The following is a 27,714-nucleotide window of genomic DNA, read 5'->3' as shown; positions in this document are numbered from 1 at the left end:
ATACAAAAAGTATTATATTTATGTCTACATTCAACTGGTAAAAGTTTATTGTGATATGAATAAGGGGGAAAATTACCTTATTAGGGGATGGTGCCTTGCCTTAAAGCCATTGGATTAAAACAAAAATGATCAATGTTTGGTCAGTTGGCCAGTTTATAGATTTTTTTTTTTATATATATACCCATGGTTACCCAATATATCTTCACACATTCTAATGTTGTTCAGTAAAATGTAAGTATTGAGAGCAGTTTAATATACAAAGAACAAGCAGTCTTAAAAAGTAAATGCATGGAGGGTGTACTTAGCCTTAGTTAGTCTAGTTCCTAATAAGAATGCATGGCAAACTCCTCTTTTTAATGTTGTTTGTTGGGTATTTGTGCTACAAAGGCTTACCAAAGGTACTGCCAATTAGAGAACACTACAACTTCAAAGAGAAATTTGGACAAAGGCTGGCTAAGACAAGTTTCTTTAAATCAACAGTCGTTTCCAGTAGAGATTTTTGGGTGCAAACGTTTTGACTGGTTCTATGATAAATAAACAAATGTGAATCCAACATATCAAAACAATAAAAGGCAACTGGCTATGAAAGTTCTGTTAGTCAGTGCATTTAACATTTCAACATCAACTAAAAATACAAACCTTATTTATCTCAGTTAACATTTAACAGATGAATCTGGAGCTGCATTTACCAAACGTGCTGATTTAGGACCAGTTTTGTTTTCTAGAACACAATGAATAAGATTATATGGAACATGATCCTAGATCAGCACTCATACTCTGAGACTCTGAGATCTCAGAGCAATGGCTTCCTTGTGATCTATAACAGACAATTACTTTTTCCAGTAACCAACAATGAGCTTGCTGTGATTCTTGCAGCCAACTGTCTCCAATGAAACCCAGGCGCAAACACTTTGTTTCCTGCCTTAAATGCGTGATTCCCTGTTTAATTAGAACAGCAGTAGTGCACTAAAGAAAGGCCACCCTTTTTTGCTTCTCACGGGCAAGAAAAAGCCTTCAACGTCCATCGAATCCATGACACTTCATTAGAGACTTCATTGTTCATCAACTCCTTTATCCTTCACGAAACAGAAACGTAGAGTTATTTTTTTATTAATTTTTTTCGAAGTTTCCAGCGCTTAAAGCGGTATCTTCCTGAAACTTATGGTCACAGTTCCCAAGTGGTGTAGCCACTGACCTCTGCTGTTGTTGTTGTTGTTTAAGTTAGCATTCTGGCTCATCACAGCAGTGGCACACCCCGTAGCCTGCGGATTATGTTGGCTAGCCGTTTGGCCAGGCCCGGGCTGGGCTCCTCCACCTGGAAGTTGCGGGTCAGGAGGTTGTAGAGGGAGCCGTAACCCACGGCCACCACGGTGCAGGTGAGGCAGATGACGTTGTAGGGCATGCTGAAATCAGGGGTGGGCAGGTTCACCAGCAAGGGCTCCGTGTAGACCCGCATGAAGTAACTGGACTCCTCTTTACAGGGGAAACTGGGAAGACAGACGAGATGAGGTATGTTTAATGTAAAAAATGTAGTTTCATATTTAAAATTGAATGTCTTTATTTTTGCCAATGTAGAGCTAGTGATATTCCTCTGTAAAGAAAAGTGGTATTCAAATGAAATGTATTATTATTATTATTACCTATGAGAGTTTGGGGTCAATTCCATGGAATTGAGGAATGGTACACCACTTTTAAAAGAGGATTTTACTTGGGATGCATTCAAATTGCATTACCTCACTTACATAGTAGACAACTACTATGTAAGTGCTCAACCACTCCTTTAAAAAAAACTGCCTCATTACTCACAAGCTGCTGAAAAGTGGGCATTCCCGAGTGCTGTTGGTATCCATGGCAACGACACTGGGCACGAGAGCGCTGATAACAGAAGACCTGAAGCGAGGGACAACATTTAATCAAACATCTTCTACTGCAAACCTGGACATCTAGAGACCACAAGCAAGTAGTATCTCAATTTCAGCCATGGCCCTATCTTCATTCAGAATTGAAGAGCAAAGGGCACTTATAAAAGCTTTGACAGCACTAGGCAAACATGAAAAATGTATTTATATGCAACATTTCGGTCAGTTTGCATTTCATTAGACACAGATGGATAGAGTACAGAACTTGACCCATAGCATTGCCCTTTTTCAGTTTCTGTAAAAAGTTAACATGACTCAATAAAGTCAAAGTCAAGTTGTACCCGACGTAGAAGCCGTGGTTGGGGTCGGGGGTGTACTCGGTCCACTTGAGGAGTGCCCTCTCAAACTGCACGGTCACCTCGGTCACAGAGTTAGGGGGCATCTGGACCAGCATCTCCAGCAGGTGGGGCCGAAGGCGGTCCTTGGACGGCTGGTAGTGAATGTAGCCTAGGTAGAGAAGAGGGGAGAGAGAAATTGTATTTATATATTTGCACAACAATGAAAGACAAGTAAAACGATGACTAGGGCTGTGAAGGTCATGGAATTTTGGATGATGGTTATTTATCAGCCAAATGACCGCAGTCACCATTATAAAATTGGTCGAATAGCAATTACAATATATTTATTTTTACTATTTTTTTCCTCTCCTACTCTGCTACGCTCCTGCGTAACCTAGGCAACCGAAGATGTGTTTGTTACAACACCTTGCTGAGCAGCAAAGTTTCATGACGTTGTAAAGAGTCCATGTTAACGTGGAAACGGACTCAACCGCACGTGTCATCTTTTTTTATGGCCGGGTTTTTCCTTATGGCCGGGTTTCTCTCCTTATATCAGCTGTTAGATATAAACCAGGGTTCCTTTTGATTTGCTTCTTTAGGGTAAAGTTTGCCGACTTGAATATGAAGTTGATTTTAAAACAACAATCACTGTCTTCATCCATAATCATTGATTACACGGTTATACAAAAACCGTCACAGCCCTAATGGTGAAAGTAAAATAATACATAAGTGCAGGAAAGGTGAGAAACCCAATGGCTTATACAAAAACTTCTCCCATAAAATTATCAACTTAAACGTTAGGTAAGTAAGAATTTTGTCCACAATTGTACCCACATTTATTTTAAGTAAATAGAGATGATTAGTGAATGCCATAATGTACAGTGCCTTGCTAACGAATTCATCCCCCTTGGCATTTGTCCTATTTTGTTGCATTACAACCTGTAATTTAAATGGATTTTTATTTGGATTTCATGTAATGGACATACACAAAATAGTCCAAATTGGTGAAGTGAAATGAAAAAAATAACTTGTTTAAAAAAATTATAAAAAACAAATAACGGAAAAGAGGTGCGTGCATATGTATTCACCCCCTTTGCTATGAAGCCCCTAAATAAGATCTGGTGCAACCGATTACCTTCAGAAGTCACATAATTAGTTAAAGAAAGTCCACCTGTGCACAATCTAAGTGTCACATGACCTCAGTATATATACACCTGTTCTGAAAGGCCCCAGAGTCTGCAACACCACTAAGTAAGGGGCAACACCAAGCAAGCAGCACCATGAAGACCAAGGACCTCTACAAACAGGTCAGGGACAAAGTTATGGAGAAGTACAGATCAGGGTTGGGTTATAAAAAAATATCAGAAACTTTGAACATCCCACAGAGCACCATTATATCCATTATTAAAAAATTGAAAGAATATGGCACCACAACAAACCTGCCAAGAGAGGGCCGCCCACCAAAACTCACAGACCAGGCAAGGAGGGCATTAATCAGAGAGGCAACAAAGAGACCAAAGATAACCCTGAAGGAGCTGCAAAGCTCCACAGCGGAGATTGGAGTATCTGTTCATAGGACCACTTCAAGCCGTACACTCCACAGAGCTGGGCTTTACGGAAGAGTGGCCAGAAAAAAAGCCATTGCTTAAAGAAAAAAATAAGCAAACACGTTTGGTGTTCGCAAAATGGCATGTGGGAGACTCCCCAAACATATGGAAGAAGGTACTCTGGTCAGATGAGACTAAAATTGAGCTTTTTGGCCATCAAGGAAAATGCTAAACTCAGCAAAAAAGAAACATCCCTTTTTCAGGACCCTGTCTTTCAAAGATAATTCGTAAAAATCCAAATAACTTCACAGATCTTCATTGTAAAGGGTTTAAACACTGTTTCCCATGCTTGTTCAATGAACCATAAACAATTAATGAACATGCACCTGTGGAACGGTCGTTAAGACACTAACAGCTTGCAGATGAGGATTGCAGATGTGGCCAGGGCAATAAATTGCAATGTCTGTACTGTGAGATGCCTAAGACAGCGCTACAGGGAGACAGGACGGACAGCTGATCGTCCTCGCAGTGGCAAACCACGTGTAACAACACCTGCACAGCATAGGTACATCAGAACATCACACCTGCGGGACAGGTACAGGATGGCAACAACAACTGCCCGAGTTACACCAGGAACACACAATCCCTCCATCAGTGCTCAGACTGTCCGCAATAGGCTGAGAGAGGCTGGACTGAGGGCTTGTAGGCCTGTTGTAAGGCAGGTCCTCACCAGACATCACCGGCAACAACGTCGCCTATGGGCACAAACCCACCGTCACTGGACCAGACAGGACTGGCAAAAAGTGCTCTTCACTGACGAGTCGCGGTTTTGTCTCACCAGGGGTGAGGGCCGGATTCACGTTTATCGTCGAAGGAATGAGCGTTGCACCGAGGCCTGTACTCTGGAGCGGGATCGATTTGGAGGTGGAGGGTCCGTCATGGTCTGGGAGCGGTGTGTCACAGCATCATCGGACTGAGCTTGTTGTCATTGCAGGCAATTTCAACGCTGTGCGTTACAGGGAAGACATCCTCCTCCCTCATGTGCTACCCTTCCTGCAGGCTCATTCTGACATGACCCTCCAGCATGACAATGCCACCAGCCATACTGCTCGTTCGGTGCATGATTTCCTGCAAGACAGGAATGTCAGTGTTCTGCCATGGCCAGCGAAGAGCCCATATCTCAAACCCATTGAGCACGTTTGGGACCTGTTGGATCGGAGGGTGAGGGCTAGGGCCATTCCTCCCAGAAATGTCCGGGAACTTGCAGGTGCCTTGGTGGAAGAGTGGGGTAACATCTCACAGCAAGAACTGGCAAATCTGGTGCAGTCCATGAGGAGGAGATGCACTGCAGTACTTAATGCAGCTGGTGGCCACACCAGATACTGACTGTTACTTTTGATTTTGACCCCCCCTTTGTTCAGGTACTCATTATTCAAGTTCTGTTAGTCACATGTCTGTGGAACTTGGTTAGTTTATGTCTCAGTTGTTGAATCTTGTTATGTTTATACATATATTTACACATGTTAAGTTTGCTGAAATAAATGCAGTTGACAGTGAGAGGACGTTTCTTTTTTTGCTGAGTTTATGTCTGGCGCAAACCCAACACGTCTCATCACCCCGAGAACACCATCCCCACAGTGAAGCATGGTGGTGGCAGCATCATGCTGTGGGGATGTTTTTCATCGGCAGGGACTGGGAAACTGGTCAGAATTGAAGGAATGATGAATGGCGCTAAATATAGGGAAATTCTTGAGGGAAACCGGTTTCTGTCTTCCAGCAGGACAATGACCGTAAGCATACTGCTAAAGCAACACTCAAGTGGTTTAAGGGGAAACATTTAAATGTCTTGGAATGGCCTAGTCAAAGCCCAGACCTCAATCCAATTGAGAATTACAGTATGAAAATGTATGCACTCACTAACTGTAAGTCGCTCTGGATAAGAGCGTCTGCTAAACGACTAAAATGTAAATGTATGACTTAAAGATTGCTGTACACCGGCGGAACCCATCCAACTTGAAGGATCTGGAGCAGTTTTTGCCTTGAAGAATGGGCAAAAATCCCTGTGGCTAGATGTGCCAAGCTTATAGAGACATACCCCAAGAGACTTGCAGCTGTAATTTCTGCAAAAGGTGGCTCTACAAAGTATTGGCTTTGGGGGGGTGAATAGTTATGCATGCTGAAGTGTTCTGTTTTTTTTGTCTTATTTCTTGTTTGTTTCACAAGACAAAATATTTTGCATCTTCAAAGTGGTAGGCATGTTGTGTAAATCAAAAGATACAAACCCTCAAAAAATCTATTTTAATTTCAGGTTGTAAGGCAACAAAATAAGAAAAATGCCAAGGGGGTGAATACTTTCGCAAGCCACTGTAGTTATTTTGTTAGCTACTTCTCCCTATTAGCTGAAATCATATTTTTTCAAAGCCAATTTAGCTGTCGCGCTAGCTGTTCTCAACACTTTTTTTGTTGTTGTTTTATTTTTAATAAAATAAATGCACTGTTGGTTAAGGGCTGTAATTAAGCATTTCACTGTAATGTCTGCACCTGTTGTATTCGGCGCATGTGGCCAATAAAATTTGATTTGATTTGAATAGATTCACAAATCATGGGAATATGCAGACCTTGTTGCTAGGCAACACCCCTGCACTTGCCCTAGGAACATACAGAGAAGGAACTGTCAGATGCGTCATAATAGCCCCGGAACTAGCCGCACTGGGAGCCACATTTTAAATGGAATACATTGACTACACGGAGCAGGGTGAAAAGATGGCATTAAAACATTATTTAAATTCATGTAATACATTATATATATACATCAGACGGAATTGGAGAGCTATGTCCGTTTTTTCAATAGGACCATTTTTTAAAATTTCTAACTTATAGGGACCCTATGCTTGATGTAACTTATGGGCAGAGCAGACCATCCGATATGCGCTTAAATACTGTGATATGCAACCTGGAATTAAAATGTAAGAGGACCAGTGCTATATAGCAATAAAAATCGTACATCTGTGCCGTTTGCGAGCGATATTGTTAGGCTACATTGTATCCTAGTTTCCTCTTCAGAACGCACTGGTGAGCAACGACATAATTTCACAGAGACAACCACGAGTTCTTCAAGTCTTCAAGTACTAGGCCTATATCCACACGTTTGAATGATCTGAATGATGATGTTGATGATGGTGGTGATTGAATTTACAATATACAGGGGTTGGCAACTAGGTTTGGCCTCCAGCCAATTTGTTCCTGAGCTTGTAACTAGTCAGTGGGCTGAACATAATTAGCCTATTAGCAAATAGCCTACTAGCTGCCCAATTCATAGCCCTACACAATAGGTTACACTACACATTTTTAACACGTAGTTAGTGGACTAATCAATTCAATGACAATATAAAAATGTCGATCTGATTACAGTGGTAAAATCACCAATATTTATGTTAATAGGCCTACCTACTCTATTAAAATATATTAATTGTACAGTGTTTCTCCAATGACAAACTAGTGTGTCTTGTTTGGAACTAAACTGTCACTGTTTGCAAAGAATTCAATCTGAGATGTCATTATGAATATAAGCATGGTACTTTCAGAAGTAGATTTTCCACCCCAGACATGAGGTCCGAGTCGACGCAGAAAGGAGGAAATAGCTATAGGACTACCGACAAATATATGGGTAACATAATAGCGTCTGTCAAATCGGTAAGCCTACCTCTTCTTTCTTAAATAGTGCTCCAACAAAGCCCCCTTGTTAGTAAATTTGCCTATTCAACTTCAAGCACCGGGCGCTGTCCATATTGATTTTAGAAATAGCGATCCACACGCTGCATCATTCTCAACTAACTTTTCTGTAATTTATCCAATTACATTCCATTCTCTTTGTTTTTATCATCATGGACATATTCCCAATAATATTGTAATTAAGCTTTCACAAGCTTTTGGTGCTTGCTTCTATTTAGCCAAATCATTTGACCGCTGTAGGTTGAGATTTTTTTTTACAATTTTCTTTTGCGTATAGAGAAGACCATATACCCATCACATCCCACATTATGATAACGAAGTCCCCATTTTGAGTCTGAATTGGAAAGGTGTGAAACATATCAACGAGAGAAAGAAGCCAATCAATCTTCTCATAGAAGTTCTCTTCAGTTTATGAGCTATCACTCCTCATACCATGAAGGGGAAAACAACACCAACATTGAACTTTGATTTATTCATTGATTGAATGAAACTACAGTGCATTCGGAAAGTATTCAGACCGCTTGACTTTTTCCACATTGTGTTACGTTACAACCTTATTCTAAAAATTCATGACATAAAAAAAATTTCGTCATCAATCTACACAAAATACCTCATAATGACAAAGCGAAAACAGGTTTTTGGAATTTGTACATATTCAAAAAATACAAAAATATATCACATTTACATAAGTATTCAGACCCTTTACTCAGTTCTTTGTTGAATCACCTTTGGCAGCGATTACAGCCTCAAATCTTCTTGGGTATGACGCTACAAGCTTGGCACACCTGTATTTGGGGAGTTTTTCCCCATTCTTCTCTGCAGATTCTCAAGCTCTGTCAGGTTGGATTGGGAGCGTCGCTGCACAGATATTTTCAGGTCTCTCCAGACATGTTCGATCAGGTTCAAGTCCGGGCTCTGGCTGGGCCACTCAAGGACATTCAGAGAGTTGTCACAAAGCCACTCTTGCGTTGTCTTAGCTGTGTGCTTAGGGTCATTGTCATGTTGGAAGGTGAACATTCACACCAGTCTGAGGTCTTGAGTGCTCTGGAGCAGGTTTTGATCAAGGATCTCTCTGTACTTTGCTCCGTTCATCTTTCCCACGATCCTGACTAGTCTCCCAATCCCTGCCGCTGAAAAACATCCCCACAGCATGATGCTGCCACCACCATGCTTCACCGTAGGGATGGTGCCAGGTTTCCTCTAGACGTGAAGCTTGGTCTCATCAGACCAGATAATCTTTAGGTGCCTTTTGGCAAACTCCAAGCGGGCTGTCATGTGCCTTTTACTGAGGAGTGGCCTCCGTCTGGCCACGCTACAATAAAGGCCTGATTGGTCGAGTGCTGCAGAGATGGTTGTCCTTCTGGAAGGTTCTCCCATCTCCACAGAGCAACTCTAGAGCTCTGTCAGAGTGACAATTGGGTTGTTGGTCACCTTCCTGACCAAGGCCCTTCTCCCCCGATTGCTCAGTTTGCCCCGGGTGGCCAGCTCTAGGAAGAGTCTTGGTGGTTCCAAACTTCTTCCATATAAGAATGATGGAGGCCACTGTGTTCTTGGGGACCTTCAATGCTGTAGACATTTTATGGTACCCTTCCCTACATCTGTGCCTCGACACAATCCTTTTTGGAGCTCTACGGACAATTACTTCGACCTCATGGCTTGGTTTTTGCTCTGACATGCACTGTCAACTGTGGGACCTTATATAGACAGGTGTGTGCCTTTCCAAATCATGTCCAATCAATTTAATTTACCACAGGTGGACTCCAATCAAGTTGTAGAAACATCTCAAGGATGATCAATGGAAACAGGATGCACCTGAGCTCAATTTCGAGTCTCATAGCAAAGGGTCAGATTTTTTTATTTGATAAATTAGCTAAATTTCTAAAAATCTGTTTTCGCTTTGTCATTATGCAGTATTGTGTGTAGATTGCTGAGGATTTTTATTTATTTAATCCATTTTAGAATAAGGCTGTAACATAACAACATGTGGAATAAGTCAAGGGTTATGAATACTTTCGGAAGGCACTGTATGAAGCCTCTTTCAAGTTCTCTTCACAATATGACATTTTACGTCAGGCACATTCAGTGGCTGCATGAGGCTTTATGATACAGAAGCATGTGCTCCCCCATGTGGGAAGAAATGACCTTTCCCTCAACAGCTATCAATAGGTAGCTGACATTCATATCAGGCCTAGGTGGAACAGTATCAGCAGGTGAGCAGCAGCACTGAACAACTCACTGGGTTTGTTGTCACGCCCCTTGCTGGTGACGGTGAGCGTGTGGATGTAGAGGCGCAGGTACCAGGGCACAGTCTCTAGTAGGAGGACAGGGAAGGCCCGGTACGGATGGTTGTTGTACATCAGGGTGTGGATCTCTCCCGTCTGCAGCCCGTAGCCGGCCACGTAGCGCTCTCCATGCAGTAGGGGACGCAGCATGTCTCCTGGGGACGGGGAAGGAGGGAGCATTCATATGGTCAATCATAGAATTAGAATAACTAGAATAGAAATATAATTTCTATGGTCAATTTTACACAGACACCATTTTATATGCCCTACATGGAAATTCATTCATATCACAAATGTTTTCCCTTTTTCGGTAACACTTACATTACCTGATCTTACTGTGCAGTAACTAGGGCTGTTGCGGTCACGAAATTTCATCAGCCGGTGATTGTCAAGCAAATAACTGGTCGGTCTCAAGGTAATTTACCTTTACTTAACATAAACACATTTAGCATCTCCTGGCTTCCACACATAGCCTACAAGCCACTGATGCTGACCTTTGGAACATCTACATTTCAAAAAGTCAAATAAATCCATGTAATATAGCCTACACCTTCACAATATTATTTTAGACAGGTCTAAAGAAGCATGATAGGAAGAAAATGTAGTCTATTTCAGAAGAACAGAATAGCATACTCTGAGTTAGGTCCTGATCTGGCTATGCCTCATGGCTGTGGGCTACACTAGTTAATTTAGCAGACAAGATTTTTTTAGAATTCTGTGGCATTATTTTATATTATTTATAGTATGAAGAATACAATTGAACAAAGCTGAATATAATAGAAAGGATATTTTCTCCAAACGATTTGTGGGAGCGCGCACATGCGGCTATTCTGTGTTGAGCTGTTAACAAAGAAATAGGTACTCTTATATGCTTAATTTAGAGTTAATGTAACTTTAGTTGTTCTACAAACGTTGGGCTATATGTTTTGATTTTTAATACATTGCAAGGCTGCATGATGCAACTCCAATGATGATTTGAAAAAAGTCGCTTGAAAGGCATGAGCTCTGCTTAGTTTTTTGCGCTGGCTGTACACACTTTGTCAGTCTCTCAATCACAATTTGAGAAGCACTTGATAATGCCTCCAATTTCCCAGTGGTATCCCCTTTGTGTGGCCATAATGCACCCTAAAAAAATCCAAGCCTTTTGCAGCCCTTCTTCCTAAATGCTGCCCACTCCGAAGCATCTCTCATCTCGCTCACACCGCTCTCATCAGGTGATCGGGTCTTTCTCACAGGCTACAAGTGAAGACAGACACATCGGGGACACAACTGCGTGCATAATTATCAAATTCCGCGGTGCATATTGAAGATATTGGAAGAACAGTCCACATTTACTTTTCGTCAGCCAACCAGAAGAGTAGGCCTAACGAACAGCAAAAGCACTAGCCTATGTCAATCTACTATCCCCCATAGTACAAAAGTTGACCTATTCTATTCTGAGAGAAATAAATATTCCAATCATAGTCTGGGACAGTTGTGGGATGCGATAGATCCCAAATGAATACAACCACAAGCATAAAAAACGTTTTTAAGTAATGAGACTTAAAATGTTGATAAACTATAAGGCTATTTCTTCACATTATAAGCGCAGCAATGCACACAGCAGAAGGCTTTAAGCGAACATTTTCCATTAGCGGAAAACACCATTATCAAATGTGACCACAAATGCGATTATGCATGTAATGCTTTTATTATAAAGGTGCATTTTTATGGTGAAAATTATCTTCAAACTTGAAACTCACGCGCCACTTATGTATGCCAGTTAGGCTCTACACCCCTTGTAAAGCGGATTAATGTGCTTAATTTTAAGAAGTTATTTGGCCACTTTAGTTGTGATACAAACCTTATGAAAACATATAGGCCTAGGGCTAGGCTACATGAGGTTTGCGACTATGATTTGAAAAATGCACAAAAAAAAGGCATTGTTTCTTATGCTGGGCATCATTCACAAGTGATAATATATCATTCCCAAGTGATAGGCTAATATTGTCACCCATCAGACTATTCTTGATTCAATCTTGTCTTTACATATACTAAATAATATACAGTGGGGAGAACAAGTATTTGATACAGTGCCGATTTTGCAGGTTTTCCTACTTACAAAGCATGTAGAGGTCTGTAATTTTTATCATAGGTACACTTCAACTGTGAGAGACGGAATCTAAAACAAATATCCAGAAAATCACATTGTATGATTTTTAAGTCATTTGCATTTTATTGCATGACATAAGTATTTGATACATCAGAAAAGCAAAACTTAATATTTGGTACAGAAACCTTTGTTTGCAATTACAGAGATCATACGTTTCCTGTAGGTCTTGACCAGGTTTGCACACACTGCAGCAGGGATTTTGGCCCACTCCTCCATACAGACCTTCTCCAGATCCTTCAGGTTTCGAGGCTGTCGCTGGGCAATACGGACTTTCAGCTCCCTCCAAAGATGTTCTATTGGGTTCAGGTCTGGAGACTGGCTAGGCCACTCCAGGACCTTGAGATGCTTCTTACGGAGCCACTCCTTAGTTGCCCTGGCTGTGTGTTTCGGGTCGTTGTCATGCTGGAAGACCCAGCCACGACCCATCTTCAATGCTCTTACTGAGGGAAGGAGGTTGTTGGCCAAGATCTCGCGATACATGGCCCCATCCATCCTCCCCTCAATACGGTGCAGTCGTCCTGTCCCCTTTGCAGAAAAGCATCCCCAAAGAACGATGTTTCCCACCTCCATGCTTCACGGTTGGGATGGTGTTCTTGGGGTTGTACTCATCCTTCTTCTTCCTCCAAACATGGCGAGTGGAGTTTAGACCAAAAAGCTCTATTTTTGTCTCATCAGACCACATGACCTTCTCCCATTCCTCCTCTGGATCATCCAGATGGTCATTGGCAAACTTCAGACGGGCCTGGACATGCGCTGGCTTGAGCAGGGGGGACCTTGTGTGCACTGCAGGATTTTAATCCATGACGGCGTAGTGTGTTACTAATGGTTTTCTTTGAGACTGTGGTCCCAGCTCTCTTCAGGTCATTGACCAGGTCCTGCCGTGTAGTTCTGGGCTGATCCCTCACCTTCCTCATGATCATTGATGCCCCACGAGGTGAGATCTTGCATGGAGCCCCAGACCGAGGGTGATTGACCGTCATCTTGAACTTCTTCCATTTTCTAATAATTGCGCCAACAGTTGTTGCCTTCTCACCAAGCTGCTTGCCTATTGTCCTGTAGCCCATCCCAGCCTTGTGCAGGTCTACCATTTTATCCCTGATGTCCTTACACAGCTCTCTGGTCTTGGCCATTGTGGAGAGGTTGGAGTCTGTTTGATTGAGTGTGTGGACAGGTGTCTTTTATACAGGTAACGAGTTCAAACAGGTGCAGTTAATACAGGTAATGAGTGGAGAACAGGAGGGCTTCTTAAAGAAAAACTAACAGGTCTGTGAGAGCAGGAATTCTTACTGGTTGGTAGGTGATCAAATACTTATGTCATGCAATAAAATGCAAATTAATTACTTAAAAATCATACAATGTGATTTTCTGAATTTTTGTTTTAGATTCCGTCTCACACAGTTGAAGTGTACCTATGACCAAAATGACAGACCTCTACATGCTTTGTAAGTAGAAAAACCTGCAAAATCGGCAGTGTATCAAATACTTGTTCTCCCCACTGTATGTGTGACATTTCTTTTGATTTAGAATGGACCATTATCATGCACCTGTCTCAAAACAGGGGCACTTAAAATAGTGAATGGAGGACGCTTTTCCCGTGGTTCATTTTCATGCCAGCAATGTGCTTAATATTAGGAAAGTTGAGAAATAAATATAGTAGGCCTAGCCTATAGAAAGCTGATGGGATCCTCCTCTTTTTAGTAGAGGCCATCACTCTGTTTTCTCGTGCAATTGCATAGCCTATAGAAATGTTGCGCAACATGAGCTCATGGGCTCTCATTAAGTGTTTGATTATATTTTCGAAAACATTTGCATTGATGTCAGAGTGATTAGAGGGACAATAGAGTGCTGAGTACCAGGCAGTTAGCAAGTTTGGTAGGCTACTAATGACCATCAGCAGCAGCAGAGCTTGGAGAAGCCTAATTACCGTGACTAAACAGTCACGTGGAATTTGACTGCCTTCATGACTCGTGACCGCCGGTGTGGTGGTAATACGGTCACCGCAACAACCCTAGCAGTAACTGCAAATGACACTAGTAACATTGTATTAACATGCCGTTTCTTAGTACTTTAGTAACTGCATAATAATTGCATAGTAATGGGGTTGAGCAGTGTTTGTAATTATACAAGACGAATAGGGATTGTTCCTTATTCCACTTGTGTAACAGCAACAACCAATCTGTGAAGGGAAGTGAACAGACAGTCGACGGAACAAACATATTTTCTGGAATTAAATGCAGCCCACGTGTTGTGTTCTTTACATGTCACTCACCACTCTCGGCTGCTCTCCAGCGCAGCAGCATGTTGAGGGAGCGCGTCTGTCCGAACGTGGCCTGGTTAGTGAGGTCGTAGACCGAGTAGGTCCTCCGGTCCCCAAGCACCACAGCCTGGCTGAGCAGGGGAGTGGTTGGGCTAAGCTCAAACAGCTCTCCCTGTAGGGGAAACACAATAACAACAACACTTGCCTGCGTAATTACCATAGAATGACACTTCTCCATAGTGTTGTCTGATGTTTTACAGTTAACAAAATCACACACATGCGCGCAAGCATGCATATACAAATACAGACAAACATTGATTCACAAATCAATGAATGAACAATAATGTGTTTGCACTCAAGAGTAAGATTGTCTGCTAACTAAATAGAATGTGGAGTTGGGTAAAGTTAGCAGTCATGTAAAGTCAGTAATGTAAAGTTGCTGACCTGAGGGTTGTCTGTGACGTCCACGTATACTTTACTGGAGGAGGCCAGCGGGCAGGCTTCAGTCAGGGTGCGAGAGAACATCTTGAACAGGGACCACTCTGACGAAACACCCAATAACCAACATCACCATCATAACATCATATACATAGCATCGCATTGATCTTGGCCCCTTTTGTGTTTAAAAGGTAGTGAACCGTCTTTTTAAGGAGCACAGAAAGGTCAATGTCTGTACACCGCATTAGACATAAACAACTTTTATATGAAAAGTTGTTTGTTCTTTATCTCGTTCATTTGATTGTTTTACTGTAATGTGTGTTGCAACTTTAAATGCACTTTAAATTAAGTTTTATTTTATTTGAAAAACATGCCTTTTTTGCTTTGTAACAACCAGCTAGCAGGCAAATACACCTACTAGGGTTGGGCGGTATCCAGATTTTTATATCATCATACTGTCCTTCTCTTATCCCGGGATTTACGGTATTACCGTCTTAGTACACAAGGGGCGCAACATTTTTTAAAAAGGCCACAGGGGGCGACCATTACCAGAATGCTAACAACATTTGAAAATAAACTAAATTGCAAAGACAGGCAATCCAGCTCAGAACGTTTATACAAGTGTAGGTAGGAGCTACCGAATGTCATGTTTGGTGAGTTTGGACATTTACAAGCAAATGTGAACGAGAGACATTGTGCAAAATAACAAAGTTTTGACGCATGCTTGTCTAAAGGAAGAATAGTACTGGCTCTGGAGCTACGGGCCTGCCTGCTCTGCTCAGAGAAGAGGGGGCAATCAACACAAGGAAATCAAGATAACAGCAGTAGCAGCAGTACAGATAACTCATCCAAAGCGCTTTGACTTCTCAAACACGGCAGAAAGCTAACACTATATGATGCCCAATCTCATTATTAATTCAGCCACTAGCAAGTTAAACCAAATACACAGCTGGACTCACGAGCTACCGGTAAGCTTCATAATGTGAAATAATGTGACAGGTGAAATTAAGAACGCAATCTGCTTTATCTCCTAATTTATTGCACAAGTCGACTGCAGGTATTTACTTAAAAAGTAGTTACAAATATTCACATTTATTGAAAAACTTCAAATAAATAGTTGACAGTATTGAAAAACCATCCTGTGTTTTTTTCCAAATACCCCAGTATACAGTATATATGGTATACCGTTCAAGCCTAGTGTTTTAGCAATAGTGAGGCGAAATTACTTACACCCTTTTCACACTATCATGCCGACCTGAACCGTATTGTGCTGGCTCTGTTATTTTTCTTTATGTTTCCAGCAACTATATGGTGGATGCATAAACAGGCCAGTGCAATACAGATCGGCTCAGCTTAGGTGTGTGAAAGGGGTACCATACTGAATGTGGAGAGGTGTTTCACCTCGTTTGCCCTGGCCAGAGGTGTGAAGGTCGAACACCACGTTCAGTGTCTGTCTCAGCTCCCACACTGTGGATTTGCACTTCCAGTCCTGAAACAACAGTAGAGTGTCATATCAAGGCTGGGGCTCATCAACAGTGACAGGCTTTCAAATGGGATTCGGATAGGATGGAATGATGTAGGACAGAAGGAGAAACCAGTGATTTAGTTTTTGAGACAATGAAGACAGTGAGACAATGAACAAAGATTCTCTATTCCTACACTCTTACATTAAAAAATGACTACGACCAACTACACTGAACAAAAATATAAACGCAACATGTGTTGGTCCAATGTTTCATGAGCTGAAATAAAGATCCCAGACATTTTCCATACGCACAAAAGCTTATTTCATAACCCAAAAGAAAGAAATGATCTCACTACAATTACCAGACAAAATTAAACGGGCCTATTTATATAATGAATCAATATTAAAAGCATTAGACCTCTCACTAAAGGCTTCAGTCACACAACAGTGATCCTTAAATCAGAACTGGTTCTCTAGCAGATTAGTAAGAATGTCTCACCTCAGATTACAACATCTCACTTTCGGTTATTTGAAAATTAAAATCATCTCCAAAATATCACTATTTTTAAAACAAGCCATAGAAAGTTGGTTGCAATTTCAGTTTAATCCACCAGAACAGACAGAACATATATTACAACAAATATAAAATGGTTAAACTCAAATGTACTAATTGATTTTTTTTAAACAATATTTTTGGAAAACAATGTTTAAAAACGGTATAATCTTTGTAAATGATATCATAAATAGGACTGGTGGAGGCAAGTGGAAGGGGGAGAAAGTAAGGACCTTATCTGTCGGCACTGAATTAAAGACCAAAATTGGTTAAAGAAATGTGTGATAAATAAAAAAGTATATCAGTTTCATTTAAGGACCAAAAAATTGACAGCTGTGCCATATATATTTCAAAATAGATGGGAAGAGATTTTTGATGTACTGATTCAATGGCACATCGTTTATGAACTGATACACAAAACGACACTGGATTCAACGTTTTTCTATTCAAATTATACAAAATTCTTGCAACCAATAATGTTATAAATACAGTGCATTCGGAATGTATTCGGACCCCTTTACTTTTTCCACATTTTATTACATTACAGCCTTATTCTAAAATTGATTAAAATAGTTTTTTCTCCCTCAACAATCTACACACAATACCCCATTATAACAAAGCAAAAACAGGTTTTTAGAAATGTTTGCAAATGTACTAAAAATAAAAAACGGAAATATCACATTTACATAAGTATTCAGACCCTTTACTCAGTACTTTGTTGAAGCACCTTTGACAGTGATTACAGCCTTGTGTCTTCTTGGGTATGACGCTACAAGCTTGGCAAACCTGTATTTGGGGAGTTTCTCTCATTCTTCTCTGCAGATCCTCTCAAGCTCTGTCAGGTTGGGTGGGGAGCGTCGCTGCTCAGCTATTTTCAGGTCTCTCCAGAGATGTTCGATTGGGTTCAAGTCCGGGCTATGGCTGGGCCACTCAAGGACATTCAGAGACTTGACCCGAAGCCACTCCTGCGTTGTCTTGGCTGGGTACTTAGGGTCGTTGTCCTGTTGGAAGGTGAACCTTCGTCCCAGTCTGAGGTCTTGAGCAGGTTTTCTTAAAGGATCTCTGTACTTTGCTCCGTTCATCTTTCCCTTGATCCTGACTATTCTCCCAGTCCCTTCTGCTGAAAAACATCCACAAAGCTTGATGCTGCCACCACTATGCGTCACCGTTGGGATGGTGCCAGGTTTCCTCCAGACGTGACACTTGGCATTCAGGCCAAAGAGTTCAATCTTGGTTTCATCAGACCAGAGAATCTTGTTTCTCATGGACTGGGAGTCCTTTAGGTGCCGTTTGGCGAACTCCAAGCGGGCTGTCATGTGCCTTTTTACTGAGGAGTGGCTTCCGTCTGGCCACTCTACCATAAAGGCCTGATTGGTGGACTGCTGCAGAGATGATTGTCCTTCTGGAAGGTTCTCCCATCTCCACAGAGGAACTCTGGAGGTTCTTGGTCACCTCCCTGACCAAGGCCCTTCTCCCCCGATTACTCAGTTTGGCCAAGCGGCCAGCTCTAGGAAGAGTCTTGGTGGTTCCAAACTTCTTCCATTTAAGAATGATGGAGGCACTGTGTTCTTGGGGACCTTCAATGCTGCAGAATTTTTTTGGTACCCTTAAGCAGATCTGTGCCTCGACACAATCCTGTCTCAGAGCTTTACGGACAATTCCTTCAACCTCATGGCTTGGTTTTTGCTATGACATGCACTGTCAACTGTGGGACCTTATATAGACAGGTGTGTGCCTTTGCAAAAATGTCTAAAAACCTGTTTTCGCTTTGTCATTATGGGGTATTGTGTGTAGACTGATGAGGGGAAAAAACAATTTAATACATTTTAGAATAAGGCTGTAACGTAACAAAATGTGGAAAAAGTCAAGGGGTCTGAATACTTTCAAAATACATTGTGTATATATAGTGCGCATTTGCACTGTTAGTGCGCATTTTATTGATGGCAATTTGAATGCACAGAGATACCATGACGAGATCTTGAGGCCCATTGTCGTGCCATTCATCCGCCACAATCACCTCATGTTTCAGGATGATAATGCACGGCCCCATGTCGCAAGGATCTGTACACAATTCCTGGAAGCTGAAAATGTCCCAGTTCTTCCATGGCCTGCATACTCACCAGACATGTCACCCATTGAGCATGTTTTGGATGCTCTGGATGAACGTGTACGACAGCGTGTTCCAGTTCCCGCCAATTTCCAGCAACTTCACACAACCATTGAAGATGAGTGGGACAACATTCCACAGGCCACAATCAACAGTCTGATCAAGTCTATGCGAAGGAGATGTGTCGCGCTGCATGAGGCAAATGGTGGTCAGACCAGATATTGACTGGTTTTCTGATCCACGTCCCTACCTTTTTTTAAAGGTATCTGTGACCAACAGATGCATATCTGTATTCCCAGTCATGTGGAATCCATAGATTAGAGGCTAATTACATTTACGTCATTTAGCAGACGCTCTTATCCAGAGCGACTTACAAATTGGTGCATTTACCTTATAGCCAGTGGGATAACCACTTTACAATATGTTTTTTTTTGGGGGGGGGTGGGTGGGGTAGAAGGATTACTTTATCCTATCCCAGGTATTCCTTAAAGAGGTGGGGTTTCAAGTGTCAATTTATTTAAATTGACTGATTTCCTTATATGAGTAAAATCCTTGAAATTGTTGCATGTTGCGATTATATTTTTGTTCAGTATATAAGCAGAAAGCAATAATGATGTCATTTTCAAATAAGCACAATTCAAGTGGCAGAACTGCACAACTTGGGCTAAATATCATTACTCTAAAATCCCAAACCCGCAAAATAGCTTTGATATGGCTGACCCCATTTGAACAGCAGGTGGTAGTATTCCTCATACCTATGTAGCTATAATAGTTTAGTATAGTAATACATTTAATAGATATAGGTACACTACAGACTGTATTACCTGACACACAGGTCTGAAGTGTAAAGCCTGGGAGTGGAAGCTGCTGTGGAAGAGTTTCTCAGACTTCATCAGGACTGCCAGACCAGCCTAGTGGAAGGAGACGGGCAACATGCACGACATGGTTAATCATGTCACATGACACACTCACAAGTCAACTACAATAAAAGGACAAAAATAACCACCCAAAGCCAAGAAGAAGAAGAAGAAGAAAGAAGCCTATGGAACACGTAGTTGTAGTGGCAGATTTCAGATTTATTGCACTAAAGTCTAAAGCTTTTGCTAGATGTGACAAGAGCATCAAACGTAAGACAGACAGGTACCTTGGAGCCGCAGGGAAGGAGTTTCTTCCACGGAGTCAGGTTCTCAGTACAGACGATCTCCCGCGGCAACACAGCATAGCGGAGGAAGCGCTGGTCTGTCACTGATTAGAGGACACATACAAGGTACATGAGACGACAACATCAACAGACGAGACATCACAACCGAACAACCAGACATAAAACATAGTATTATGGAGAATCACACATCAGTACCGTAGTGTTTCACATCGTTAACTATCCAACTTCTTTGGGATTCCTTTTGAGTACATATGACAGAAATGTGGCTGTTCTAAAGCACTGCTCTCTGTTCAGGAGTGGGAATCTTACCCCACCAGGACTGTTAAGATTGCAGGCTTATATTCTAGCCAAGATGCACACCTGATCCTACTACTCAAAGACTTCATTGAAGAATATGATTAGTTAGGTAGTTGAATAAGGTGTTTTACCGCTTGGCTCGAGCAAAAGCTCCCCCCATACCAGCCATAGGATTGCACACCCCTGCTGTAAAGACTCATGGCATTGTCTTTTCAGTTTGACATAACAACAAAGCATTAGTTGGCACTGGGTCATATTCATTATGTCACACAGTAGAAAAGTGTTTATTATTGGACAATTACAGATGGTACCTCTCTGTTTCACTCCGGTGCTGTATGAACACGACCCTGCTCTCAGTTCAGAGGTAGGCTAGCTACTGTAGATTCTGCTGAGTGTGAGGAGCCTTACCGTTGCCCAAGCCTAGAGGCTTGAATGAGGCACTGGGCTGCACCGTGTTGGTGGAGTCAATGAAATTCAGGGAGGCACAGAAGATCCCAGAGAGAACGTTGGTCAGCTCCTTCCAGGCACCGTCCACACTACAAGACAAAGGACCAAACGATGGGTACAGTTACAGTGCCTTTAGAAAGTATTCACACCTCTTGACTTTTTCCACATTTTGTTGTGTTACAGCCTGAATTTAAAATTGATTAAATTGAGATTGTGTCACCGATCTACATACAATACCCCATAATGTCAAAGTGGAATTGTGTTTTTAGAAATGTTTACAAATTAATTACAAATGAAAAGCTGAAATGTCTTGAGCCAATAAGTACTCAACCCTTTTGTTATGGCAAGCCTAAAGTTCAGGACTATAAATGTGCTTAACATCTCACGTAATAAGTTGCATGGACTCAATCTGTGTGCAATAATAGTGTTTAACATGATTTTTTAAAATCACTATCCTATCTGTGTACCCCACACATACAATTATATGTAAGGTCCCCAACTTGAACAGTGAATTTGAAGCACAGATTCAACCACAAAGACCAGGGAGGTTTTCCTATGGTTCGCAAAGAAGGGCACCTATTGGTAGATGGGTAAAAATAAAATAAAAAGCAGACATTGAATTATACTTTGAGCATGGAGAAGTTATTCATTACACTTTGAATGGTGTATCAATACACCCCGTCACTACAAAAGATACAGGCGCCCTTCCTAACTCAGTTGCCGGAAAGGAAGGAAACCGCTCAGGGATTTCACCATGACGCCAATGGTGATTTTAAAACAGTTACAGAGTTTAATGGCTGTGGCAGGAGATAACTGAGGATGGATCAACAACATTGTAGTTAGGCCTAGTCCACAATACTAACATAAATGACAGAGTGAAAAGAAGGAAGTTCGTATAGAAATAATATTCCAAAACATGCATCCTGTTTGCAATAAGGCACTAAAGTAAAACTGCAAAAAATGTGACAAAGAAATTAACTTTATGTCCTGGATACAAAGTGTATCCAGGATACAAAGTGTATACACTCCACAAATTTCTTGTTAACAAACTATAGTTTTGGCAAGTCAGTTAGGACATCTACTTTGTGCATGACACAAGTCATTTTTCCAACAATTGTTTACAGACAGATTATTTCACTTATAATTCACTGTATCACAATTCCAGTGGGTCAGAAGTTTACATACACTAAATTGACTGTGCCTTTAAACAGCTTGGAAAATTCCAGAAAATTATGTCATGGCTTCAGAAGCTTCTGATAGGCTAATTGACATAATTTGAGTCAATTGGAGATGTACCTGTGGATGTATTTCAAGGCCTACCTTCAAACTCAGTGCCTCTTTGCTTGACATCATAGGAAAATCAAAAGAAATCAGCCAAGACCTCAGAAAAAAAAATTGTAGACCTCCACAAGTCTGGTTCATCCTTGGGAGCAATTTCCAAATGCCTGAAGGTACCACAATCCTCTGTACAAACAATAGTACGCAAGTATAAACACCATGGGACCACGCAGCCGTCATACCGCTCAGGAAGGAGACGCGTTCTGTCTCCTAGAGATGAACATACTTTGGTGCGAAAAGTGCAAATCAATCCCAGAACAACAGCAAAGAACCTTGTGAAGATGCTGGAAGAAACAGGTACAAAAGTATCTATATCCACAGTAAAACTAGTCCTATATTGACATAACCTGAAAGGCCGCTCAGCAAGGAAGAAGCCACTGCTCCAAAACCGCCATAAAAAAGACAGACTACGGTTTGCAACTGCACATGGGGACAAAGATCGTACTTTTTGGAGAAATGTCCTCTGGTCTGATGAAACAAAAATAGAACTGTTTGGCCATAATGATCATCGTTATGTTTGGAGGAAAAAGGTGAGCTTGCAAGCCGAAGAACACCATCCCAACCGTGAAGCACGGGGGTGGCAGCATCATGCTGGGGGGGTGCTTTGCTGCAGGAGGGACTGGTGCACTTCATAAAATAGATGGAATCATGTGGAAGGAAAATTATGTCGATATATTGAAGCAACATCTCAAGACATCAGTCAGGAAGTTAAAGCTTGGTCACAAATGGGTCTTCCAAATGGACAACGACCCCAAGCATACTTCCAAAGTTGTGGCAAAATGGCTTAAGCACAACAAAGTCAAGGTATTAGAGTGGCCATCACAAAGCCCTGACCTCAATCCTATAGAAAATGTGTGGGCAGAACTGAAAAGGCGTGTGCGAGCAAGGAGGCCTACAAACCTGACTCAGTTAAACCAGCTCTGTCAGGAGGAATGGGACAAAATTCACCCAACTTATTGTGGGAAGCTTGTGGAAGGCTACCCGAAACGTTTGACCCAAGTTAAACAATTTAAAGGCAATGCTACCAAATACTAATTGAGTGTATGTAAACTTCTGACCCACTGGGAATGTGATGAAAGAAATAAAAGCTTAAATAAATCACTCTACTCTTATTCTGACATTTCACATTCTTAAAATAAAAGTGGTGATCCTAACTGACCTAAGACAGGGAATTTTTACTAGGATTAAATGTCAGGAATTGTGAAAAACTGAGTTTAAATGTATTTGGCTAAGGTGTATGTAAACTTCCGACTTCAACTGTATGTTTGGGGCAAATCCAACAGCACATGACAGTTTTTTTAGGATAAAAAGAAACAGAATAGAGCTAAGTACAGGCAAAATCCTAGAGGAAAACCTGGTTCAGTCTGCTTTACAACAGACACTGGGGAGACAAATTCACCTTTCAGCAGGGCAATAACCTAAAACACAAGGCCAAATATACACTGGAGTTGCTTAACAAGTTGACATTGAATGTTCCTGAGTTACAGTTTTGACTTAAAAACAGCTTGAAAATACACTGCTCAAAAAAATAAAGGGAACACTTAAACAACACAATGTAACTCCAAGTCAATCACACTTCTGTGAAATCAAACTGTCCACTTAGGAAGCAACACTGATTGACAATAAATGTCACATGCTGTTGTGCAAATGGAATAGACAACAGGTGGAAATTATAGGCAATTAGCAAGACACCCCCAATAAAGGACTGCTTTTGCAGGTGGTGACCACAGACCACTTCTCAGTTCCTATGCTTCCTGGCTGATGTTTTGGTCACTTTTGAATGCTGGCGGTGCTTTCACTCTAGTGGTAGCATGAGACGGAGTCTACAACCCACACAAGTGGCTCAGGTAGTGCAGCTCATCCAGGATGGCACATCAATGCGAGCTGTGGCAAGAAGGTTTGCTGTGTCCGACAGCGTAGTGTCCAGAGCATGGAGGCGCTACCAGGAGACAGGCCAGTACATCAGGAGACGTGGAGGAGGCCGTTGGAGGGCAACAACCCAGCAGCAGGACCGCTACCTCCGCCTTTGTGCAAGGAGGAGCAGGAGGAGCACTGCCAGAGCCCTGCAAAATGACCTCCAGCAGGCCACAAATGTGCATGTGTCTGCTCAAATGGTCAGAAACAGACTCCATGAGGGTGGTATGAGGGCCCGATGTCCACAGGTGGGGGTTGTGCTTACAGCCCAACACCGTGCAGGACGTTTGGCATTTGCCAGAGAACACCAAGATTGGCAAATTCGCCACTGGCGCTCTGTGCTCTTCACAGATGAAAGCAAGTTCACACTGAGCACATGTGACAGACGTGACAGAGTCTGGAGACGCCATGGAGAACGTTCTGCTGCCTGCAACATCCTCCAGCATGACCAGTTTGGCGGTGGGTCAGTCATGGTGTGGGGTGGCATTTCTTTGGGGGGCCGCACAGCCCTCCATGTGCTCGCCAGAGGTAGCCTGACTGCCATTAGGTACCGAGATGAGATCCTCAGACCCCTTGTGAGACCATATGCTGGTGCGGTTGGCCCTGGGTTCCTCCTAATGCAAGACAATGCTAGACCTCATGTGGCTGGAGTGTGTCAGCAGTTCCTGCAAGAGGAAGGCATTGATGCTATGGACTGGCCCGCCCGTTCCCCAGACCTGAATCCAATTGAGCACATCTGAGACATCATGTCTCGCTCCATCCACCAACACCACGTTGCACCACAGACTGTCCAGGAGTTGGCGGATGCTTTAGTCCAGGTCTGGGAGGAGATCCCTCAGGAGACCATCCGCCACCTCATCAGGAGCATGCCCAGGCGTTGTAGGGAGGTCATACAGGCACGTGGAGGCCACACACACTACTGAGCCTCATTTTGACTTGTTTTAAGGACATTACATCAAAGTTGGATCAGCCTGTAGTGTGGTTTTCCAATTTAATTTTGAGGGTGACTCCAAATCCAGACCTCCATGGGTTGATACATTTGATTTCCATTGATAATTTTTTGATTTTGTTGTCAGCACATTCAACTATGTAAAGAAAAAAGTATTTAATAAGATTATTTCATTCATTCAGATGTGTTGTTTAAGTGTTCCTTTGATTTTTTTGAGCAGTGTATATGGCAAGAATTGTCTAGCAATGATCTACAACCAACTTGACAGAGCTTGACACATTTTTAAAATAATAAAATAGGCAAATATTGTACAATCCAAGTGTGCAAAGCTCTTAGACTTACCAGAAAGAATCACAGCTGTAATCGCTGCCAAAGGTGATTTAACACTTATATAATATATACTATATAAACTTTTTGAAGGCACTGGATCATTCACTTCAGTGGACATTCACTTTAATAGACAACTATATCACTTTAATGCCGATATAGTTTGGGAGAAATTACAATGGGTAAAATGGCAGTATCTGCCACCAGTCACAAGAAAGACATGCCTGTCAAATGTTGTGATACCTTCATGGTCTAAGACTCAATGGACCAGATGATAGCGGTACCTGCGGTCATAGTTTACAAAATGGGTGAGACTACAGGGTCGTTCCATATGATTTCAATTACTTTCTGACTGCAGCCCTTTTGATTTGAACGAAACCTTCCATACACATTTACCCATGGTAGAAGTAGTCAGAAAGGGACTTTCTGGATTTGAATGCCAAAACAGTAAGGAGATAGAGGTGCTCAAAGTTGACCCATTTTGCATACCCCACCATGATACAGCCACCGTGCCTTCGTCACTGAAAAATATAAATGGTTGAGTTTGATATCCATTTGAAGTCACTTTATGATAACTTCTACCATGGGCAAACATGTATGGCGATTTCGTTCAAATCAAAAGGGGTGGAGCCAAAAAGTGATTAAAATCATATGGAACAACCCTAGAGCCACACATATGTATTCATATATACAGCTCTTGTTGAGACCAAAACCGACTAAGCATGATTCGACAGATCTAAAGCTACTCCATTATCTTCAACAATAAGGAAAGTGAACTTGTATGGATAAATATACAGTATATTATATACTCACTCAGTGACAGTGTCCTGGAACCATACCCACAGTTCAGCACCAGGGGGCGATGGTAGGAAGGGCTGGCCCCACTGCATGGTCCTCCAGTAGCCCTGAGTGAAGGAGATGTGGAGCTCCCGCACAGAGAACTTTGAAATCACCTGGCCCAGCGATTTTGGGAAGAGTCGGTAGTGGGAGACTGAAAATGAAATTTTTGGGGGAAACAGTGAGTTTCATAGAACACTAATATGTTGACTTGATTCATAGTTCGTAAAATCCGTCCTTGGGTTTAGGTGTGTGCACGTACCAGATCTAGGCCTATAATCTCCCAAAAGTGTGCACTGGACATAACTCATTCAAATTAGGCCTAGGTCCCATGTACTGATGACAATGAATGCACTGCTACAGTCAACATAGCCCAGCAGCAATAACACACCTGGTTCAAATATTAAACTCATCAAGCCCTTGATTGGTTGAATAAAATGTTTAGTGCTGGGCTGGAACAAAAGCCTGCTCTGTGGGTCTACAGGACCATGACGATCAGTGGAGGCTGCTGAGGGGAGGACGGCTCATAATAATTGCTGGAACGGAGCAAATGGAATGGCATCAAACACATGGAAACCATGTATTTGATACCATTCCACTTACTCTGCTCCTGACCTTACCACGAGCCCGTCCTCCCCAATTAAGATGCCACCAACCTCCTGTGCTGGATATGCACTTACGACTGGTGGTGTCCCTGTGTGACTACTAGATAGAGGATAGAAGATGATGTGACCCAAACAACATATTAAATCAAACTCTTACCTTTACTTCCACGCAAGAAGTCTGTATCCCACAGGGTGCGGAACTGGAAGCTGGCATAGATATCCCCAGAATGCAATGGTCTGATCACCAACTCTTCCTGAAACTGGTCTTTTGCGGGCGTTGGTGGAGGGACGTCTGGGGTTTGCATGGTGACAGGGACATGGTCAGCTTCTTTGACCTCGGTAGCCTCCCATTGCCTCTCTTCTTCTGCTGCCTCTTGGGTTTGGTCTTTTGCAGGCGGTGTTGGAGTACTGTCAGGGTTTTGGATGGTATCATGGACATGGTCAGCTTTGTTGTCGCTTGGAGCATCTGCTGGATTCGTTTCGGCCTTGGTAGCCTCCCATTGCCTCTCCTCTTCCGTAGCCTGGGTTTGGTCCTCGGTTTTAGTTGATTGCAGTGACGCGCCTATATTCGTCTTCGGTGCACTATCAACGGCGCCGCTTTCATCATCTTTCACATTATTTGTGTCTTGTATGTCTGCTGTAACAAACACATATGTTAATCCACAAAGAACGAACGCCAGCACAACAATATTGCACCTGTGCGCTGCCATTTTTCCAATTGCTGAACGGCTATCAGCGTCTCATCAGCAACACTAAAAATGTACTTCCGGCTCACGAAATGTCGAGATGTTTCAAAATAAAACTCCCCACGTAATAGTAGAAAAGTGTCAATAACCTGTATTTATTCATGATATATAAAAAATAATTGTCTAAACATTAACAATGATGCATATTTGTTCATATGTAAGTGACATTTGCATTACATTTGGGTTTTAAAACATGTTCCAAGGTCAAATAAATGCCCACAATGCGAATCACTGTACATTGAATACATATTGGGTTAAAGAGCAAAAACTATTCTGGGTGCAGCAGTAAAAGTATTTTAGGGAATACTTAGTAGGGTCTGTAGAATGTATGTATGGTGTCATTTCATGGGGCTCTGAATAAT

General features: G+C 42.1%; 1 protein-coding gene across 2 annotated transcripts; it reads right to left on the bottom strand.

Moving 5' to 3' along the window:
- Nucleotides 1-158: 158 nt before the first annotated feature.
- Nucleotides 159-27,340, bottom strand: pigt (phosphatidylinositol glycan anchor biosynthesis, class T). 2 transcript variants are annotated; one of them, XM_041856897.2, is made up of 13 exons: nt 26,764-27,340; nt 25,978-26,155; nt 20,598-20,725; nt 19,875-19,975; nt 19,555-19,641; nt 16,007-16,094; nt 14,612-14,709; nt 14,180-14,339; nt 9,713-9,913; nt 2,201-2,366; nt 1,807-1,890; nt 1,196-1,487; nt 159-1,076 (listed from the first exon to the last, which is right to left on the bottom strand). In XM_041856897.2, the coding sequence occupies exons 1-12, from the start codon at nt 27,314-27,316 to the stop codon at nt 1,238-1,240; spliced, it is 2,094 nt and encodes a 697-aa protein (XP_041712831.2). In that variant the 5' UTR covers nt 27,317-27,340; the 3' UTR covers nt 159-1,076; nt 1,196-1,237. The 2 variants fall into 2 exon arrangements, with proteins under 2 accessions (XP_041712831.2, XP_041712830.2); XM_041856896.2 differs by having other exon boundaries at nt 159-1,487.
- Nucleotides 27,341-27,714: the final 374 nt, after the last annotated feature.

The sequence above is a fragment of the Coregonus clupeaformis genome, chromosome 30 (genome assembly GCF_020615455.1).
Source record: "Coregonus clupeaformis isolate EN_2021a chromosome 30, ASM2061545v1, whole genome shotgun sequence".
Taxonomy (NCBI): domain Eukaryota; kingdom Metazoa; phylum Chordata; class Actinopteri; order Salmoniformes; family Salmonidae; genus Coregonus; species Coregonus clupeaformis.
This window is presented reverse-complemented; position numbering and strand designations above follow the sequence as displayed.